The following is a 17,372-nucleotide window of genomic DNA, read 5'->3' on the forward strand; positions in this document are numbered from 1 at the left end:
AGCTACGCACACACACACACACACACTGATTAATACGGTAAAAGTAAGGCAGGGGCGTCAAATACCCAAGGACCAGAATCAGTTGCCAAATACTCTCCAATCTGGCCCCTGGGACAACTTTTTAAACTGTATTTTCATAAGTTTTATGAGTTTTATTACTGATCAAAAAACTCCCCCGTGACCACTCACCTAAAGTAAATAAAGAATGAAAACACAAATGACACTTTTTTACTGTTGTTATTCAAATTCATCATTTTTGCAGTGGCCTTTAAAGGAAAAATACAAAAACAAAAATTCTTTCAACTAACAAAAATGTTCTGTTTTTATAAGTAAAAGACCATCTGTGCCATAAGCTAATAGAACTTTTTCTGTATTAATACATTTGGATGTAAATTTTATACAATTAACGTAATTAGTGGAAGTAATTTATGCATTTATTTCTTACGGTTTAAGCCCAAATAGTTGTGCTGAAAAACTTTAGTATTTCTCTGTAATGCAGAAAAACTGAGATGTATTGTGTTGTTAAACTTTTTTGCAATGACAGAAATGACAGTTAAGATCAAATCTGGCTTTATATTTACACAAGGAGTTTGATATCCCTGCCATAACATAAGAGAAAATAAGAAAATTAACATAACGACACGAACTTAAATTATGACTAAAACCTGGTAGTGTGTTAAAGAAATAACATTCAACATAAAAATCCAAAATTTAAATAATTTAATGGGCTTCAAGGAAATATACACATTTTTGATTTACAGAAAAAAACAGAAGAACTGTCAGTTTTACCTGATGAGCTATATAATGAATTCAGAATATATCTTATTTCTTTGATTCAAATATCTCAACAAACCACGTGAATAAAATTAGGCTGTAATGTGAGTTCTCATCTGCGAAAGACAATATCCAACCACGAAATACAGAATCACAGTACACAGCTTGCAAGAGAAAAACGTTTTATGTATTTTATCTTTTAATTACTGTGGCACTTTTCCCTTTTTGTATAAATGCTTGCATTACATAAACTTTTATGAAATTTTAAGCAGGTTTGCACTTATTTTGACGGTCCGGAAGTTTCTTCAGTTTCGGTTTGCGCTGTCTACGGCCTGACCGGGGGAAACAGCCTACATCTGGGAAACGGCTGTTTCCCCCTGGTCGGAGAATATGGGAACAAAATAAAATAAAGCTGTGTGAACACATTTATATACAGTGACAAAACAAAACAAAAGATTAATACAATTCTTTCTCGCCAGCTGGAATGTGTGATATACTAAAAAAAAAACACACACACACACACACACACAACAACAGTGAAAAAAGGATGCCAGAAGTACTGTACTCATTTTTATTTTCAAGCGCTTGAATCGTTACTTGAATATTTCCACTTTATTCCCCGTCATAATAATATATATATTACCAACCTTTCCAACTTAATGTACTCCTTATTTTTTTGGTGTTGCTTTTCGCTTGAATGAAGGTGAAATACGCTGATAATAGAAACAATATTTGATGCTCTTACTTGTGTAAATGAGAGGTAACCTGTAATTAAAAACATAGGTCTGATAAATAAGTGCAGTGCATTAAAACGTTAAAAAAAACAGGAGGAATTTATTTGGAGTAGATGAACTGAGTACAAATTATTGAGAATTATAGATTACATTATAGATATATAAATAAGGCACCATAAGTCTAGGTTAGAATATGACTGCCAATAATATTAATAACGCCAATAAATGCTACGGAAGTGAGAACAGGAGTCATATCTCTAGCATACCCTAGAGACCAAAACGCAAATTGCCCGAAAACAACAAAGACGACGACGAAGAAGAAGATTTTGGAACGTCATTTCCTGTCTTGCGCAAACCAGAGGAACGAAAGTAAACATGGCGGCGGCGGAGAAATCGACGAAGGAGAGACTGCTGTCTGTGCTGGATGATTTGGAGGTTTTATCCAGGTAAAATTAAACTTCGTGCGAGCGTTTTCTCGTGTCTCGTGTAAACTGTTTGGTAAGCTATCAGTATTTTATCTGTGAAGAGATAAAATACTCGGAGCCGTGAACTAGCACCCCCAGTTTGTGCTGATTACTAGCAGACATGCCGCTCATTGGCCGAGCCTACGGCTTTTCTGAAAGAAAGATAACGAGCTCTGGGATTTGAAACAACCTGAAACACTGTTCTAATTTTTCTGTTGGAAACTGTTAGCAGTTAGAAGACTCCATTTTATAAAACAAGGTTGTTGAAGAGTTTGTAGGTACTACACTCTACGGCTAATAGTCATTTTCAAAAGGAAATATGTCTGTGAAGGTTCTCATTCATCCAGGTCATCGTAGTCTAAGGAGCTTGGAAAGAAAAGGGTCTGGACTTCTTTGAGACTGGGACTCTCCACCATTGGACCCTTAGAACTGAAGAAGCTTCTCGGATGAGAGGTGAAACGTCTTCAAGCAACTCAAAGAAGTCCAGGCGCTTTTCTTTCCAATCTCCTTAGACTTTCAAAAGGAAACTACCACAAGAATGGCCAAAATGACTAATCAGAGAAACAAAGCGAACATAGGCGTACAGAAAACGATCATCAGTATGAGCTTTAAAAAGTAAATAAATATATAAACATAGAAATTTGATTTGTTGGATTGAAATGTGGTTTTTGACCATTTTTAATTGTGTGTGTGTTCATTTCAGGGAGCTGATAGAGATGCTGGCATTGTCCAGGAGTCAGAAAATGCCTCAACCTGGAGAGGACACGCAGGTAACACCCCACTCAGCCTTTAGTCGACACACGGAGATTTAAACAAACTAATGACCATCACAGTGGCTGTCAGACCATGCGTAGTCCTAGGGTTAGTGGTGATCAAAGGCCTTCTAGAAGCAAGTCTCACTATGTGGCAGCTATTCTAAAATGTCTCCAGCTATATATTTGGTCAGTGTTGTGAAACACTGTCCAGTTTGATACTTGTCTGCCACTCGGTGTCTGTATTTTTCCAGTTTCTGGTACTTGATCTTCAAGTTCTTTGTGGATTTGCACAGTCTTTTGTTTTTTGCTGTTTTAAAGTTTTGGTGAGACATGATCACTGATACAGGATCACTGTTTCTTTAAGGACAAACCTGTGCTTAATTGCTAAGCATAATTTTTTTTTAAATTTAAGCATTTAATTTTAATGCTGTCACATTTGAAGATATCTAGTTCCTTCCAACTGATTTTCTGTCGTCCATAAATCTTTCATAGCTTTTGAACCTTTTATTGTGTTAGACATGAGTGATTTTAGTTAGTTACACTAACCTGTATGAAGCCTATGAAATAGGAAATCTTTGATAACAGAATGTGTTGATGCTTTATCCATAAGATCCTGGAGCTGTTGGTGCAGAGGGACAAGGAGTTTCAGGAGCTGATGGAGGTGGCCCAGCAGCAGGGGAAGGTTCACCAGGAAATGCAACTGCTGGAGAAGGAGGTGGAGAAGAGAGATAGTGACATCCAGCAGCTCCAGAAACAACTGAAGGAAGCAGAACACATCCTGGTGGGTTTGGCTTGTCTCTTGTTGTATTTTTTTTTTTTATCCAGAGCAGGGCAGCGCTGACAGATTGAAATAAATGCTCAAATGTTTTAAGTATGCTGGTGTAGCTGATACTGTGCTCTTACAGCAGAGGTGTTCAGGGTTATAGTGTTGCTATTGTAATGTAAAGGGGCCTATGATTCTCTTCTTTTTCTGATATACCGTGTTACAGATGTTCATATTAAACATGGCCAAGGTTTAAAATAATGAGGCCAGCATACGAATAGTCATAATAAACAGAAACTACATCTTCTTTAAATTCTAATATCATGTGAGAAGTGATAAAGAGGATTGATATATTTCTGTGTATCTGTTTCAGGCCACTGCTGTTTACCAGGCAAAAGAGAAACTGAAATCCATCGAAAGAGCCAGGAAAGGTGAGGGAACACTCCCGACACGTTCTGGTGAAAGCTTTGTTTGATGGCTGGTTTTCTCTTTGATGGCTTGCCCATAAATTGACACTGTTTACATGTTCTCTGCAGGAAGCATCTCATCAGAAGAAATCATCAAGTATGCTCACAGAATCAGTGCCAGTAACGCTGTGTGTGCTCCTCTCAACTGGGTGCCAGGTATGTGCCAGGCTCTCTGTATCTCACACTGGGTGTTGGTAAAAGTTCATGTTCAGCTTCATTCACTGTTGTCATACTTGACAGGTGATCCACGCAGACCGTACCCTACCGACCTGGAAATGCGTAGCGGGATGCTTGGTCACATGGCCAACCTGTCCACCAATGGTGTGAACGGTCATCTGCCAGGAGACGCGTTAGCTGCTGGGAGGTTACCAGGTAAGTTCAGCTGAGCACTTAAAGGAAGGAGTACCCATGCCTCCTGGAAAAGAGATTTTAGATGAGGTCAGAGGTTTGTTACGGTGATTTCAAAATGTATCATTTATCAATTTATCATTATCCATCCTTATCCATCCTTTAAAAAGTTAAAGGATGGATCCATTATTTTTCTTTTTATCAAGTATAAACACTGAACACAGGTTTTATTTGTTGCCATTCAGACTGCATCTACATCAAGCTCTGTAACATAAGAAACTTGGCAAAAAGTACCAGCTTTCAGATACTATATAAGGGAGCTGAGAGAGAGGCTGAGATAAGTAGTGTCAGTCAGTGTTTGGCGTTTCACAGAATAATCACTTTTCTCTCGTGTCACCTCAGACGTCCTGACGCCTCATTACCCGTGGCAGTCGTCTGATGTCTCAGTGGGGATGCTGCCCCCTCACCACGGCAATGACTTTGGCCTGGAGCCTCCGGGTCACAACAAGGAGAATGAAGATGATGTAGAGGCCATGTCCACAGATTCCTCCAGCAGCAGTAGTGACTCCGACTAAAAGTGTGTCTCAGAGTCAAGAAATGCTGAGACGTGTGTGTGTGTGCGCGCGCGTGTCTGTTTGCTCGACTTAAAGCTCACCAGCGAGCAACATCTGAGCAGGCATCTTCAGCTTCAGTCATTTATTGTGCCTTTGAGAAATTGATTTTTTAAAATGTACCCTTTTTGAATATTAGTGAGTTTATGGTGTTAGTAGGTGGATTATGTTCCCTTTGGACAGAACCAGGCTAACTGGCGTTATTATACAGTTCAGTGAAACTACTGTATAAACTAGAACTAGCAAAAATGAAGAACGTGTCATTCTGGACTCCTACATGAAAGAAGACAGACCAAAGAATATCCTTCAGAAAACAAAGACAATAATTTGCCTTCTTTTGCTCTTTGGTGACACCGTGTGTGTGAGAGACTTGATGTCTAATTTTAGTTGGTCACGGTCAGAATGTTTGCAGTGTAGTATAAGTTGTGTAAATATGCCTGTAAATACTCAGTCTTGTAAATAAATACTTTTTGAATACAATTTTTTTTCTACTCTTTTTGTGTCTGGATTTGTGGATTTGTTGTTTTGTTATTCATGTTTAGGAACACCAACTTTCAAATGTTCCTGAACAGCATTAGATGGAAGCAGATACAGTCAGAGGTCATCTCATCCATTACGATTCAGTACATTTCATGGTGCAAGGTGTTTGCTGTATGTTTTTATTTATCAAATCTTTGAAAATCTGAACTGACACGTGCTGGAACACTATTTCTCACTGGAAGTGGAAGTAGAACATAATGCAAAAGAGCAATAAGCACATCAGGGCCATCTTGCATTTGACATCACTTTTTTGAGTGGAAAGATAAGGAGATAATAGAGATACAAGCCAGAAATTAGCACTGGGTAGAAAAGGTTTCATTTCTTGTTGCATACAAGTGGAACTAATGTCAGAGTGCAACACGATGCCTACATGTTGTTGTTGTTTTTAAAATGAGCCATGAGATATGACTTCATTTATTCATTTACAAGTTTATACTTGACACTAAGAATTGTATTTATTTAGGTTAAAGGGCGGAAGGAGTCTTTATTTACAGTATGTTGAGGCAATGATAGTGCTGCCTTCAGGAGCTCACTGTAAAACACTGTTATTGTATACTATGGTTAAAGATTGAAATAAAGATTTGTTTTTGCATTATGCTATTAAAATTATGTGATGTAGCCTATTTGAGTTTTTGCAGTGTTATGAAAAGGGGAAATAGTCACGAAGTGGATATTTAAAACAAATACATTTAGCTACTTTTTAAATGCTCATTTTTATTCTTTAAAGTAAGTACGCATATTTTCAGATATTTGAACACACACCAGCAGTATACTAACCTAACCCTGAGTCCTTCATCCTAAGCATTGTACAATGGTAGTAATAGGGCCAGATTTAAAAAAAACAATAAAAAATTGTGTTCATTTTCAGATTTTGGTTGAAAATTTGACATTACACTTGAAAAACTATTTTGAGGGGGAAAAGGCGAAATGTGGAGATTGCACATTGTGTTTATGGTTAAAAATAAACAATTTACTTGTAACATAAATCAATTCTGAAGTACGATTTTACTACATTTCGACTTTATTCTCAAAATACTAATTCCTAGTTTTTACAAAAATAGTGTGTATATATATATATATATATATATATATATATATATATATATATATATATATATATGTGTGTGTGTGTGTGTGTGTGTGTGTTTCTACGTATGTATGTATTTGGCCACAACATTCCTTTCATGGGACTGAACGTTCCGACAGCATTTGAAATTACCAGAGGGGAGGGCGTCTTTGGAATCGCACTACGCGTGCGCGTTCAATCCACTTTGCTGTAGAGGGAGACATGGCGACGTCCCTGATTTGCGGCCGTTTGACGGCTAGCCTGAGAACTTCAGGGGCTAGAAACACTATTAGCTCCGCTTGTAAGGTAAGTGTGTATCCACAACGGAAGACAACGTTTGGGCTTTCGTGGAATGTGTCTGTTATGGCACCACACCTTCCCCGAGGGTTAAAAGTTCTACGAATCTGACAGGGTCAAATTTGACATTAGCACAACTCGATTGAGTTTCCGTTATTTTGGCTAACACGCTAACTAGCACATAGTTAGCACGGCCGGCTGTCAAATCTGCAGATTAAGCAGTAAACGGCCAAAGAATCACTGTGCCCTTAGTCTTTTCTGTAGCCGTACACTTCGTGTGGCTGTGAACGGCATTCTTGGTGGAGGATATGCTCAGTGAAGCTCAGTGACCTCCACCGGCAGCTGCTACAGCTTCCATCCCAGCGATTCCTCCCCCATGACATCTGTCCCGCTGGGTCTTCTTGGGAAGTTATCTGGCCAAATCCGCTCAGGCTCGGAAGCATAAACAGCTTTCACTGCAGAGATACGCTGTAAATATACAACGGGGGGGGACAGCAAGATAAAATGACGGAAGAGATCTAACCGGGAAGAGCGCGCAATTCAACCGGGAGTCCATTACACCAGGGCCCCCATAAGATAGAGCCTGACCAGCAAAACTCTGAATACTCTACACTGAGCAGAATTACGTTATTTATGTCGTATTGGTGGGAGGCTTTGGGTCTCGACATTCCAGCCTAAACATTGCTGCAGACACCTGACACCACAGGACAAACTCAGTGGTCTCATGGCTGTGCTCTGGCAGTCCGGAGCTGTTTTGGAAGCATGAAGAGGACCCACACAGTACAAAACAGCTGGTTTTAGTGTTTTGTCTTATCGGTGGTAAACGTATCAGCATTCTTAACAGAAGTCTTTGTGTCATCTTAGGTGAAAGTTTGAAATGCTTGTAAAACTTATTTTGACACATTGTTCAGATAACATCAGCAAAGCTTTACATTTGTTTTACTAAAAAGGTATCTGCAGGTTGTTGAAGCTCTCTAAAAGCACTGAATTCAGTTCTTTTGTCCAAAACTCGGAATACGCTATTTAGTGACACAATATTAGCATTTTTTCAGCTAAAAAAATTTATAGGATACTGGTTTGAAAGATGGTTGAAAGGTGTAATATAGATTAACGAAAAAGACCGGTGATCTTTAAATTGTTTCATTCTTTTTAGGCTACCTGTCAGGACTCCGTTTGCCTACATTTGTATTCATCAATAGGAATTTTTGAGTTATCCATCTGGAAATGTGATATAATGTATATTTTAATTGCAGTATTGTTCTGGGTTTTCATTTTGGATGGTGTAACAGTGAAATAATACATGTGTTACACTTTATGTGGTTGCAAGAGGGACTTTAAAAGTCTTACTTGAGTAGCCAACAAAAAGTCTTCAGTTGCTCCCTTTTTTTTCTGTTCATTATAATCTTGATAGTGTGTGCACACCTATTAGAGTTAATAATGTCTGTTTACACACACTTTTGCTTGTGATATAATTTTATATAGTGTGTAAAGGTAACAGAACAAAGTAATGTTTGACTAATTGTCTGGTATCTGAAACCTCAAAAACCGCAACAGGTTTAGTTCTTCTTGTTCTGTTTTAGCTAAACACTTACTTCAGTCACAGGTACGCCATACTGGTACCGGGGGGGGGGCTTTTGGCCTTCAGAACTGCTTTAATTGTCTGTGGCACAGATTTAACAAGTGGCTGGAAACATTCCTTAGAGATTTTAGTCCATATTGACATGGAGCATCACACAGATGCAGATTTGTCAGCTGCACATTCATGGTGTGAGTCTCTTGTTCCATCACATCCTAACGGTACTCTGTTGGAATGAGATCTGGTGACCGTGGAGGCCATTTGAGTACAGTGAGAGCTTTTAAATGGTGATCAGTTTGTACTTAAGGCCCCAGAATGTTCCAAGAAAATATTCCCAACACTATTATACCACCTCATTAGCCTCAGCTATTGAAACAAGGCAGGATGGAGCCTGTTACGGTTAGCTTTGATGCTATCATCTGAATATCACAGCAAAAATCCAGAATCATCATTCTGTTGACTGCTTTCGGTGAGCTTCACTTCCTGTTCTTATCTGACAGGAGTGGCACCTGGTGTGAGTTTCTGCTGCTTTAGTCTGAGTGGTTATTGGAGCTACTGTTGCCTTCTTGTTAGCTCAAAGCAGCTGACCATTCTCCTATCACCTCTGACATCAACAAGGCATTTTTACCCAGAGAACTGCCACTCACTGGATGTTTTCTTTTTTCAGTAAACCCTAGAGTGCAGATCAGCAGTTTCTGGTACTCAGACAAAGCCTGTCTGGCAGCAGCAACCACTCCACCGTCACAGTTACTTAAATCGCTTTGTGTCTCTGGTGTGATACTGAGTTTGAACTTTAACAGGTTGTCTTGACCATGCCTATTTGCCTAAATGCTGATTAGATATTTGTGTTAATAAGTAAATATGTGAAGCAGGTGTGCCTAATAAAGCAGCCAGTTGTCTTCTTTTTTTTTTTTTTTCTTGACCAAAAATGAAATGTTGGATTTTTCTTTTGGTCCACTGATTTAGTTGAGGAAATAAACGTGATTGTCTAATGTCCAGCTGATATGCTTTGAGTAACACTTTGTTTCACATCCTTGCTGAAGTTTCCAGTGTTGCTTTTGTGGTCCTACGGACTGTGAACGATTCTCTCTTCCTCCAAGGATGGTTATGTTTTGTGTTGTAGGAATTTTATCTCGTGGGTTTAGTGTCTGCGATTTTCACATGTTGCTCTAGCAATATTGAGCAAAAGACAACACAATGATGTGTCTGCTTGTTTTGAGTTAAAAGAGATTGTTTATTTGTAGGTTAGATTGACATTTGAAGATGGTAGATGTACTGGTTTTAAGTTCATTGCTTCCTGTGCTTGTTCTTTCTGTCCCTTCAGGTTCTTGGTGGTTCTTCAGGTCTGTTTGGCGGCCATGTGTCCCAGCCCCAGCCCCCTCACGTGCAGCAGCAGCAGAGGAACCTCTCACTACATGAGTACATGAGCATCGGCCTGCTGAAAGAGGCCGGTATCTCTGTGCCGGCCGGCATGGTGGCTAACTCCTCAGAGGAGGCGTACGCTGTGGCCAAGCAGATTGGTAAGGCTGAACAAGTCGTTAACAAGCAAGTTCACTTTCACTGTCCTTTACTAAAGGACAAAAAAAACAAAAACTGTAGTTCTGTTATTAGAACAGTTTAAGTGATTTTTAAAGACAATGTCCAACCTCAGTCAAGATGCACAGCTTCACACTTTAATGGATAAAGAGGCACTGACATTTGAAGATGTTGTATATGCATTTAATTACAGAAGCCTTGAGAAGCCCAGCAGGCTAAACTTCAAATGCTTTGATTGTGAACTGACTGTGGCAATATTAACGTTTTAAATAAATCATAATACAACCTTGTCTGTAAGAAGCCAAATTACATTAGTACTGTTTCTATTCCAAACAATCTCATATTGTATAAGCCATCACTTTCACAAACTTGACTTAAGTACAGAAGTCTTACATTTAGAGTTGCTGTAGTTAAACTCTGTTCTGTCAAACTTCAGTCTGGAGACCTTTGAATTTAGCTACCATGTTAAATGCAGTGGGCTTTAGTAGTGTTATGAATGTTTTATCTGTTAATGGTCCACCACCAAGCCACTGTTGTGGATTTACTAGTGGTGATTTTCTTTGGTTGGTCTTATATGAGCAAGAAGAGGACTTTAGAGCCAGAGATGGGCAGTAACGCGTTACTGTAATCTGATTCCTTTTTTCAAGTAACGAGTAAAGTAAGGGATTACTATTGCAACAACGGTAATTAGATTACCGTTACTTTCCCGTAGGAACGCTGCGTTACTGCGTTACTAAAACCGTGATTTTTTTTTTTTTTTTTTTGTTTTTGCGAGAATGTCTCATGACAGTGACGTAAGCGAGTGCGCCGTTAGTGACAACAGCTGTGTGCAGATCAACAGTGGATCACATATCGATTGTGGGAGAGAGTATGAGCGTGCAGCGTTTAAAGCGTGGAAGTACTGACCTTACTTTGAGTTTGATTCCATAAAAAGTGACAAAAACATTAGCGTCCGTTGTGCGTGAGAAGAAAACTTCTTTTTACAGCGAAAAAAACCCTTAAACAAGCACCGAGTGCGCTACGACGTAATGGGAAATTCACAGAGGAAACTCGCGGATTCTTCCACTGCACCAGGGTAAACCTCCGCCTACGCCACTCCTGCTTTACAGGTGAAAATAGAGCAAAAGGACCGCTGAGTCTTTGACTTCATTTATTTTCTGCTGTGTTTTACTTGCATCTATTTGAAAGAGTGAATGTAAACACAAAAAATATTTTATTTTATGTGCTGGAATGTGTAGAAAATAGCTTTAAATGTTAAACTAATTTATTCAAGTCAGAGAATGTTGCATATAATTAAATTTTTGCTTGATGCATAAAGTTAAAAGATTAAAACTGATAAAACAAAAAAAAGATACTTTTCCATTTGATTACATTTTGTATGATGGATTATGCAGAAAAAGTAGAATTGGGCTGAAAGAGCTATCGCTTTATCACCTATTCAGGTTGTAAATCGTGTTTTTAAAAAAATAACTAAGTAACTAAGTAACTAGTAATTAATTACTTTTGAAAATAAGTAATCAGTAAAGTAATGGGATTACTTTTTTGGGGAAGTAATCAGTAATTAGTTACTGATTACTTTTTTCAAGTAACTTGACCAACACTGTTTAGAGCTATGTTTGAAATGAAAAACTTTAAAGATGCAGGTGTTAAACATTTTGACCCCATTGCTCTGCATTAGACTTGAAAGCATTTAAAGAGATGGAATGAAAGTTTTGACTCTAACCACGCTATTACTCTCTGACAAACCCAGTGGCGTGACTATCCATTTATGCTGCTAACTCTTTCATCACCCCTCTGGACCTGAATGCCACTTGGAAGCTTTTCTAACATTGTGTGTGTGTGTGTGTATGCGTGCGTGCGCGCGTGCATGTGTGTGTGCGCGTGAGTGAGTGTAAGAGTGAGACAGACAGAGAAAGACTCTCGCACACCCAGTCTATACATAGCCATCTCCTGCTTCAGTGGTATCAGTTGACACTCAGCGTGCACAATTCTTGGATAGAAAGAAGATGCACCTGTTGGAATCAATACACACCCTGTTTCTTGTTCATTGTAAGTAACATGAAAGGAGCTGCATGCCATGTTTTTTTTTTTTCTCCTCATATGTTACTCCTACTTTGCCTGTGTGTGAAGTTATATTCCTCTATCAGTAAGGAGACATGTGATATGATAAGACTTGTTTAGCTAAGCTGGTCCTCTACTGCTTTTTTTTGGGGGGGGGCATATATAGTATGTTGCAAAAGTTTTTAGCCACCCCTAATTTCTTTATTTTGCTAGGAAAATGGGAAGCGTTTGCAGTTATTTATTGACACATGTTCAATCATACATGGAAATACAGTATACAAGCCAAAAAGAAGAAGCTTGAAAGTCAAAATTTGGTATAAAGACCTTTATTCTTCAGCACAGCTTGAACTCTCTTAGGAAGATTGCTTGTCATGTGTTTCAGTAGTCTTCAGGAATTGTTCTCCAGGTTTGTCCAAGGACATTCAAAACTCTTCTTTGCATGTTTTCTGACATTTTTTTTTCTGTTCTCTGACAAGATGATCCCACACTGATTCAGTAATTTTAAGGTCTGTGCTCTTGGGAGGCCACTGTCTGTTTGTCCATACAGGCATGCTTTCACTGGATTGGCAGTGTGTTTGTGGTCATTGTCATGCTGATAATGAAGCTATTGCTAGTCAGATGTTTTCCAGATGTTAATTTGCAGTGGATCAAAATCTGATGGTACTTTTTCATGATTCCACCAATTTGACAAGATCTCCTGCGTCCCTGGATGAAATTCAGCTCCAAAACATGACGAACGAAGCCTCCACTATGTTCTATAGATGGCTGTAGACATTCACTGTTGTATTTTTCCCCTGTATATATTAATGATGATTTGAACCAAATATGTAAAATCTGGACTGATCTCTCCATAAGACCTGCTGCCGCTGATTTTCAGTACAGCTTTTGTCTGATTTTGCTGTTTATGTTCTTTAAGAATGACTCCTTGACAGCTACCCCTTTGACTGAGACCATTTCTGAGGAGGCTTGCACGCCCACATTTGTGAATGTACTAACTCAAGAATAAGACGATGTAAAATTTTTATACGATAGGTGTATCTGCTAGGAGGCTGAGTGGTTCCACTGGCTGCTGCCACGTCTTCTTTTGTCCTCCACTTTTCTAATTTCATCAAAATCTTTAAGAAATTTTACAGACTGCTCTAAAGAGCTTGTTTGAGACAGAGGATGAACTGTGATAGGGTGTGGCCAAGGCCAAGTATAAGATAAAAGGAAATGATTAAACTGAGCTACGCCCCCCCCCCCCCCCCCCCCCCCCAGTCCCAGAATGAAACTGTGTATTGATGAAAATGAACAAAAGTACTAATTAATGGAAAAAAACTGAAACATGCTGTGTGCTACAGCATGCCATGCTGTTCTTAAAGAAGTTAAAGCTAAATGTGTATATAATTTACTATTATCATGAGACATTAGCACAGTTAGTGATAAGTTGCCACCTAGATTTGAAGAAAACTGGTTCAAAAGCCAAACTTGTGAACAAACCTTCAAATAAAACTCAACTATGACCCAGAGCTTTGTGTCACTGCATATTTTTGAAACGGTCATGGGTGCGTTAGTTGCCAACTGGAGTCCTTCCTCTCACTTTTAAACTCAGCCATTATTGCAAAAGCCTCATGGTGTCTTGTAAGCCTTTGGCCATATTGTTTATGCGTGACAGGAGAATAAGATCAAATTAGTCCATCTAAACGTTGTGTCACTAAAGAAAACATACAAATGGAGGTCTGTTTCTGTTAATATCAAAATTGAAGTAGAGCAGTGATTGGTACATTTATGTATAAAGCAGCGCAAACACATTTGAAATATGTGAGTGTAAATATTAACAGAAAACCAGGATATTTTTTTACTTGATATTAACAATGTACAAACTTCATTTCTGGCCAGTCTGTCATGTAACTGATTAGTTACTATGACATTTAGTGCATTTAATATCACTGTGTGTGTGTGTTAGGTTCGAAGGACCTTGTGGTGAAAGCTCAGGTTCTGGCTGGCGGCAGAGGAAAAGGGACGTTTGAAGGTGGACTAAAGGGAGGAGTGAGGATCGTCTACTCGTAAGTAACCCACCCTTTATAATTAAACAAAATAAGTCGTTACTGGCAACAAATCGGCTAAATTACGATTGTCTATATGTAAACACATCTTAGATAAAATCCTGTCCTCACTTACGCGTGTACCAAAGAGTATGTTTTGCTGCTTCACAGTAAAACCCATGTTTAAGATTATTAACATGAAACAGGATCAGCAGGAAATGTTTGTGTTGGCCATGGGAGTGGAAAGATTGTAGGAGAGATAACGGTAAATAACGATCACCCTAGCTCCTCATCATGTTGTGGCACAGAAAGGAGGAGAGGAGAACACATACATGAAGAGGGAGGTGGAAGACACCAGGGAGTTCAGCTCCTTCTGTATGAAGAAACAGTGCTGTGTTTAGAGACCTTAATGATGTTTGACCATGTTTACATGCTAATCAATTTAACCTACCCTACCTTGAGTAGTGAATATGCAGTCATTTGAAGAATGTTTTCCCACGACTCTATGCACTTCTGTGAAAAACAGCCTGCGATTCGATAGCTTATAAAAAGATCTTTAGCAACAATAACGTAAAAAACTTGAAGTCATCACAACTGTGCTATCATGAACTTTGACATGCTAGCTACGGTCTGTAGGGTCTGACATGTAGCTCCTGTGTTTTTTGTAGTTTCTTAGCATTGCTAAGTCTGCACTTGCTGAGGATTTTCTGGGCTGTTTCCACTGCTGGAAAATTGTGAGGGGTCTTTCTCATGCCTACAGATTGTAGAGCTGATTGAATATCTGAGCTGCTGTAGTCATCAAAGTGCTTCATTAATTTTTATTTAGCACAGCTGACTGCTGTGTAATTGGAAAATGCTGCCTACTTGGCAAAGTGTCTCCAGTATGGCAGCAACAAACTGCAGTAATACTGAAAAATGGATGAAAATGAACTCCAGACTTCATCTGAAGAACAAAATAATTAATTGGACTATTCATTTCCTCTTAATGAGTTTGACAAGCCTGTTCTATTGTCTGTTTTCAGAAGTTACTGCACAGACTTTGCATACTGTTGTTTAGAGGACAAAGGCTGTAAAGAGTGGAAATTAACTTTTTCACACCGTACAATACACGGAGCAGATTACACTTACAACCTTGGTAACTGTGTCCATCCTCATTCTCCTGCTTACTGACTAGCTCAGGAAAGTAGTGCTGACAGATATGATTTAAATGTTAATAAACTCAAGTATCTGTTTAATAATTTTAGTTTGTATTGTCCTTACAGGTTTTTATCTATTTGTTTCATAAGTTTTCTAATTAACTTGTTATGCATTAAAAAGTTTTCAATTTCCTGTCTTCTCCTCATCTCCAGGCCAGAGGAAGCCCGAGACATTTCATCTCAGATGATTGGTCGAAAGCTGTACACCAAGCAGACCGGGGAGGCGGGTCGTATCTGCAACCAGGTGTTCATCTGCGAGCGCAGGTACCCACGCAGAGAATACTACTTTGCCATCACCATGGAGAGGTCCTTTCAGGTGAGGGAACACAGGCGCACCCACAAGAAGCCAAATGATGTGTTTGCTCAGCTGAGAACGATGCTTTCACGGGAAATGAATTTCCTTAAAAAAAAAAACAACAAAGGTGGAAAAGTTCAAAAGGAGTGCTCTTAATGCCCATTTCTTTGTGTTTTGTAAATCATGCATTAACCTTTCAAACAAACCTTTAGAGGAGATGATAAATTTTTTATGTTGAATGGTGTTCAGGCTTTGCTCCTCCCCTAAATGGTCCCAAAAAATCACAGATTTAGTGTTACTAATAACCCATCAGTCTCTGTGTAGAGCCCTGAGCCCTGGCTGAACGACTTGACACGAGCTGTCAGGCGCGACTGCCATCGAACTGAGCGCAAGTGGAAAAAGGACAAACTACAAGTGTCATTCCAGATGCTGAAGGACTGTTGGCGTCAATATCAAAGAACTGTAAAAGATGCCAAAAGAAAACACTTATCTGACATTATTTTGTCAAACTGCCACAACCCGCGTATTTTATTTAAAACTATTAACTCTGTTCTTAATGCACCGTATACTGACTGTATTGAGCCCTCATCAGAAGCCTGTCAAAATTTTTTACACTTTTTTATTGAGAAGGTCTCCTCCACAAGGGATCAGATCTCTCCTTGTGGTCATGACCTCTCACTCTCTGTTTCCTGCTCTGCTGTCTTTGACAGGTTTGAGCCTGTGACTCTGTCCTTTTTAAAGGAGACTGTTGGTCATCTTAAGCCTGCAGGGTCTCCAAATGATGCTGTCCCTCCTCGACTTTTAAAAGAGGTGTTACCTACAGTTGGTCCTTTGGTTCTTGAGCTGGTAAACCATAGTCTGATGTCAGGTATTGTCCCTAAAGATTTTAAACATGCAGTAGTCAAACCCCTGATTAAAAAACCTGCTCTTGATCCTACGGTTCTTGCAAATTACAGGCCTATCTCCAAACTACCTTTTCTTTCCAAAATTCTTGAAAAGGTAGTTTACAGCCAAATAATGGCCTTCCTGGAAAAGCAAAATGTTTTAGAGGTTTTCCAATCTGGTTTTAAACCCTTTCATAGCACTGAATCAGCCCTTTTAAAAGTTTTTAATGACATATTTTTAGCGACTGATGCTGGGGACTGTGTTGTTCTTGTGCTTTTAGATTTGACAGCTGCGTTTGATACCGTGGATCATGCCATTTTATTCTCTCGTTTGGAGCACTGGGTGGGCATTAGGGGCACAGCACTGGAGTGGTTCAGGTCCTACTTGACGGGGCGAACTTTTTGTGTCAGCCTTGGTGACTATGTGTCGTCCTCCGCTCCCCTCTTGTGTGGTGTCCCACAGGGCTCAGTTCTAGGCCCCCTCCTCTTCTCTTTATATCTGCTTCCTCTGTTCCTTTCCACTTTTATGCTGATGACTGTCAGATCTATGTCCCTCTAAAGAAAAAAGGCAGATACCTTACACAGCCATTACTTCAGTGTCTCGATGACATTAAGACTTGGATGTCTGTTAACTTTTTAAAATTCAATGATAAAAAGACAGAGGTGATGGTTTTTGGTAGCTCCACTGAGACCCCCAATGTGTATGTAGATTCCCTGGCACAGTATGTTAAGCCAACTGTCACAAACCTGGGGGTCAAAGTGGACTGTGATCTGAAGTTTGATAATCAAATTAAGGCAGTGGTAAAATCTAGCTTCTTTCACCTCAGGCAGCTGGCAAAAATAAAGCCAATTCTTTCACGGCAGCACTTTGAGACAGTGATCCACGCCTTTGTTAGCACTCGGCTGGATTACTGTAATGCACTTTATATTGGGCTCAGTGCATTATATATTAGTCATCTACAGAGGGTGCAAAATGCCGCA

General features: G+C 39.3%; 2 protein-coding genes across 3 annotated transcripts in view; both read left to right on the top strand.

The window, feature by feature from the left end:
• The first annotated feature begins 1,694 nt into the window (after nucleotides 1-1,694).
• On the top strand, nucleotides 1,695-5,396 carry med4 (mediator complex subunit 4). The gene is made up of 7 exons (XM_085250186.1): nucleotides 1,695-1,954; nucleotides 2,676-2,742; nucleotides 3,338-3,508; nucleotides 3,864-3,921; nucleotides 4,027-4,113; nucleotides 4,198-4,329; nucleotides 4,708-5,396. Exons 1-7 carry the CDS (start codon nucleotides 1,884-1,886, stop codon nucleotides 4,878-4,880), a joined length of 759 nt encoding a protein of 252 aa, XP_085106312.1. The 5' UTR covers nucleotides 1,695-1,883; the 3' UTR covers nucleotides 4,881-5,396.
• A 1,293-nt stretch (nucleotides 5,397-6,689) lies between these two features.
• The window catches only part of sucla2 (succinate-CoA ligase ADP-forming subunit beta), a 31,830-nt gene continuing 21,147 nt past the window's right edge, over nucleotides 6,690-17,372 (top strand). The window contains exons 1-4 of one of the 2 annotated variants that reach the window (XM_085248420.1): nucleotides 6,690-6,828; nucleotides 9,720-9,915; nucleotides 13,938-14,037; nucleotides 15,366-15,528. In XM_085248420.1, the coding sequence (XP_085104546.1) occupies nucleotides 6,745-6,828; nucleotides 9,720-9,915; nucleotides 13,938-14,037; nucleotides 15,366-15,528 (543 nt within the window). In that variant the 5' untranslated portion in view covers nucleotides 6,690-6,744. Of the gene's footprint in view, nucleotides 6,829-9,719; nucleotides 9,916-9,935; nucleotides 11,981-13,937; nucleotides 14,038-15,365; nucleotides 15,529-17,372 lie in introns of those variants that run through there. The other variant, XM_085248421.1, reaches the window with a different exon arrangement.

Source organism: Mchenga conophoros, linkage group LG16 (assembly GCF_057382185.1).
Source record: "Mchenga conophoros isolate Kocher_MC1m ecotype Shallow Benthic linkage group LG16, M_conophoros_male_GT1.1, whole genome shotgun sequence".
NCBI lineage: Eukaryota > Metazoa > Chordata > Actinopteri > Cichliformes > Cichlidae > Mchenga > Mchenga conophoros.